Raw genomic sequence first — 4,233 nt, forward strand, 5'->3', positions numbered from 1 at the left:
CTCCCGGCGCCTATTTATACTATAGTCGCACCGGTAGTGACGTCATGGCTGTCGCCGGTCAACGTGTTGTTGGTGTTTTTTCAATGTATGCTTCAGACACGGGTCACGACGAGGCGTTCCCCCATAGCGACCCCTAGAGGACGCAGTTCGAAGTTCCCATGAAAGGGAAGCCTCGTTTATAATGGGTTTTAATGTTTTTTTAACCTTAAACCGCATAAACACATTTCATTACACCAAATACATAAAATAATGTTCTTTTTAGCAACATCATATGACCCCTTTAACATAATTTACTGACATATCGCTCAAGTCTTATATCAAGTGATATAAAATTATAATTAAACTTTATTTGGAGTACTACTTGTGCACAATGCACATATTAAGCCTAAAATGTGTTTTAATGTCATTATTGATGAGGATTGTATGATCTTTGAATAATGTCTGTCATTAAATGCAAGATATTTAAAGTGTACCTGAAGTATACTTGCAATAGTTCCACTTTAGCACAATCAAATATACTTCTGTTCATCTTTAATTAAACTTCAGCACTACTTCTGCACAATTAAAGTGCGTCAAGTACAAAATTAGTTGTTCCAATTCAGCAGACTTTATGTATACCAGTTCAGTACAATTGCAGGGTATTTTAATTAAGTACATCAATATGCAAATGTATTTGTAGCATACTTAGCATGAAATAAATGTATTTCAAATACATTTTATTGTATTTATTTTTCACTAGGGCTGTCATCTCTTATTCTGATTCTTTTCATAGTTCAACAGTCACATGTAATATGTAATCAATGTTCATCTGAGTAGTCAAATTTAACTGATAAGACTGTAAAGATAACTATAATTATAACTATATTAGCATCAACACCAACGGATGGTAATGTTTTGTTTATTATAAGTTTGTGCTGCAGTATAGTCTTGTGCTGCTTAAGATATTTGTGCTCTTCAAATCAGGTGGATTCTGACGGGCTGTCAATGTTTTTATCATTGCTCAGCTGGAAATTTGTTTTGAAAGTTATTCAAACTATATTGTTTCTCTGTATCCTGGACTCTCTTAGAATTGGAGTGATTATTAAAACTTTATAGTTATAGTTGTCATTATTAATGTCTTTGGTGTCAGCAGGCCTTGAGCATACAGAACTACCATAAACCAAGAGAAAAAAAGAACATTGTTTGTTTATGAATGCATGTCAGTATGTCTTTTCTGTTGGGTGTCCAGCTCGAACTGCCAGATAGAAAAACATATTAGGGTTGTAATGATTTAATTGTTATTAATTGTTAGCCCTTTGATTGCAAATTTAGTGTGCGGCTCATTTGCTCTGCAAATTATAAATTGTATCGATTTATATTTATGTATCTTTTTCTCTCCCCTCCCTTCTTTTCGCATCTCTCTCTCTCTCTCTCTCTCTCTCTCCTTTTCTCTTGCTCTGACTTCCTCCTTCTATCTGCATCTCTTGTACTTCTCCCCTCCCTCTGTCTCTCTCTCTGCCAGTCGCCACCAACTTGGACTCGGAGAGCAAACGAACGGCCCACTTCCAATCGTCATGGCAACAGCATGTGAATGTGTTCGGCTCGTGGAGTAGGCCGGAGTGTGTGCAGGAACTGCACCAGGAGGCTCAGCTGAACCTACAGAGTCTGCTGCAAGGTAGGAGAGTCAGTTGCTTCAGAGAGCTTCGTCTGCGTGTTTCCGTGCCACTAGAGGTTGTGTAGCCCGATCATCTGCCTGCCTGGATCTGCCTATCATGTGTTTTCGTTTTGATTTTGTGGGTGTGTGTTTTGAGTCACCTTGCATGCTGGCTTGTCTGTGAATATCATCCACTTCCATTCCCATTCTGTATCCCATCCCAGTGTGTGTAAGAGAGGCACTATTTGTTTTTCTATTCCTCTGAGCATCCTCATGTTTTCCCTCCACTCGCCTCCCATCATTCCCCCTCTATTTCTGACTCATACTTTGTCCTTCTTTATGATCCATTAGATTCATTTCCATTTGCAGATAATACACAGAGTCTCCCTTTCTCTTTCGTTTTTTTTCATTCGCTGAATGAATATGCCAATGCTTGTGGCTGTTGCCGCTGTGAGTGTGTGACTGTACATGGTTAAATTTCCCTCTTTTATCTCTTTCTTGTTTGATGTCTGCTATTAATATATATCTGTGAGGTATGAGATGCTATTCTGGTTTAAGCTTCGCATCAGATTGACTGGGCAGCTGTTGCTTAAACAACAGTGAGTGGGTGGTCAGTGTTTACGAATGTGTGGCACTGAGCTATGTGCATAAACAGCAGTTTGACTTTGCATATGCCTGTCTGCCATTCAAGGTTGCAGCCAAATATCAAGACATGTATACAATGTTACATTTACAATTAGTAGTATTTAGTTTACAATAGCAGTGTTTGTTTAGTAAAAACTTTTGATTTAAGTAATTGAAAGTAAATATATATAAAGGGATAGTTCACCCAAAAATGAAATTTTGATGTTTATCTGCTTACCCCCAGGGCATCCAAGATGTAGGTGACTTTGTTTATTTAAAGTCTAAAGCAGGGATCCTCAATTAGTTTTCGCAGAGGGCCGAATTCTGCCACCAATACCAAGCCAAGGGCCACTGACCTATATACAGTATATATATATATATATATATATATATATATATATATGTTATTATTGCAGATTCAATTAATAGATTCGTCAGTATTAATATTTTTATGCATAGATTGGGGGATCAAACTGTAACACCGTGTGTCCCAATCAGACACGACGTGATAAAAAGTATCTTTTCCTTGTAGTTTTTTGTCCTAACCACCCGCGACAGCGACACGTGGCAATAAGCTACATGGGATTCTATTTTAGGAACGTTTTTTTTATTTTCTGCGACGTCGCAGCAGGAACAACATACAAAATATGACAATGATAATCTCAGGTAATGATTATGTGCTTTATTCAATGTTAAAAGTGTCTAATGTGAGTTTGAATATTACTTTGCATTATCTTTATAGCCATAGTGAAAGCAACAATAGATATTTTACCTCAGATCTTGAAAATAAATAAAAAAGCAAACTTGTACGTTAAAACTGTGAACCAACACGTGTATTCCATAACAAAGATATCAGTCACTCACTCGCTCACTCAAAACTGTTCAGTCCATTCACATTTGAATCATATATTTTCCATGTCCACTTTTCTTTTCTACACACTCGCCATGTTTTTGCTGTCACATCGTACCTACACTGGACGCGACAAAGCATTGCAAATCATTTGAATGTTGTGTCAGTACATTATAAATAGAACGAGTCAGCAGTTTACTGTTGGGGATTTGTCGTGTCGTGCCGCATGCAAGACAGCATCACTGATTATAATGAGTTCTTGTATTTTATTGCGTCGCGCTGCTCGCGTCCGGTGTAGACACGATGTAAGTTAATGTAGCTTTCTGATGCTGTGTTTGAATTTTCATGCCACATTATTTGAAATTAGCGCGGGTCAAACTTTTTTCTCGCACGGGCCATCTGTTGAGGAAGCCTGGTCTAAAGGTTTAGTTGCATCAGAAAAATTTCATCAGATTTTCATAGACAAAAAAGATTCTATTGCTCACACAAAAGTCATTCTCAAACACTCTAGTTTTCTATTTGCTAACAGAGCATTAAAGGTGCAGTAAGCGATTTCTGAGAAACACAGTTGAAAGTGAATCTGGCACCAAAATACACTTGTAGCCAATCACCTGTAAGGGGCGTGTCTACTCGTGATGGGGGAGGTGTCTGTGTTGCATAGCGTAGTTGTGAATTTGGGGGCAGAGCTATCAGAATTGGGGTGTGGTCCTTTCAGGTAGGGGCATGTTTGTTTTGGAGATTTAAAATACCAATAGCGTTTCTCAAAAATTGCGTACTGCACCTTTAAATTGTGAAATTTGCATGGGAAAATCTTCCCTCACACGAAATTCCTGACTGCATGGATTCCTATTAAAATGATTTTGTTTTAATTTACTTAATGTTTTAATTGTTTTAATTTAATTAATGTTGTTTAAAGGGGTCATATGATGCAATTTCAAATTTTCCTTTCTCTTTGGAGTGTTACAAGCTATTCGTGCATAGATAATGTTTCCTGAACCTGCAGAGTAGGCTACAATGCTGTGCACAAAGGCTGTTTCTATAAAGTAGGGCAGTTCCAACTTTACAAGGACAGTCTGGCGCTTCTGACTCACAGACTGTAAGTACGTTTTTTTTAATATAAAAAGAA

The 4,233-nt window shown here is 37.6% G+C and overlaps 1 protein-coding gene across 3 annotated transcripts in view; it reads left to right on the forward strand.

Moving 5' to 3' along the window:
• Window positions 1-4,233, forward strand: part of LOC107702268 (NHS-like protein 2) — a 99,538-nt gene that overhangs the window by 81,439 nt on the left and 13,866 nt on the right. For all 3 annotated transcript variants that reach the window (XM_016504529.1, XM_016504535.1, XM_016504540.1), the window contains exon 2: window positions 1,502-1,654. In XM_016504529.1, coding sequence (XP_016360015.1) covers window positions 1,502-1,654 — 153 coding nt within the window. The remainder of the gene's footprint in view (window positions 1-1,501; window positions 1,655-4,233) is intronic.

This window comes from Sinocyclocheilus anshuiensis, unplaced genomic scaffold (genome assembly GCF_001515605.1).
Source record: "Sinocyclocheilus anshuiensis isolate Anshui unplaced genomic scaffold, SAMN03320099.WGS_v1.1 scaffold1941, whole genome shotgun sequence".
Lineage (NCBI taxonomy): Eukaryota > Metazoa > Chordata > Actinopteri > Cypriniformes > Cyprinidae > Sinocyclocheilus > Sinocyclocheilus anshuiensis.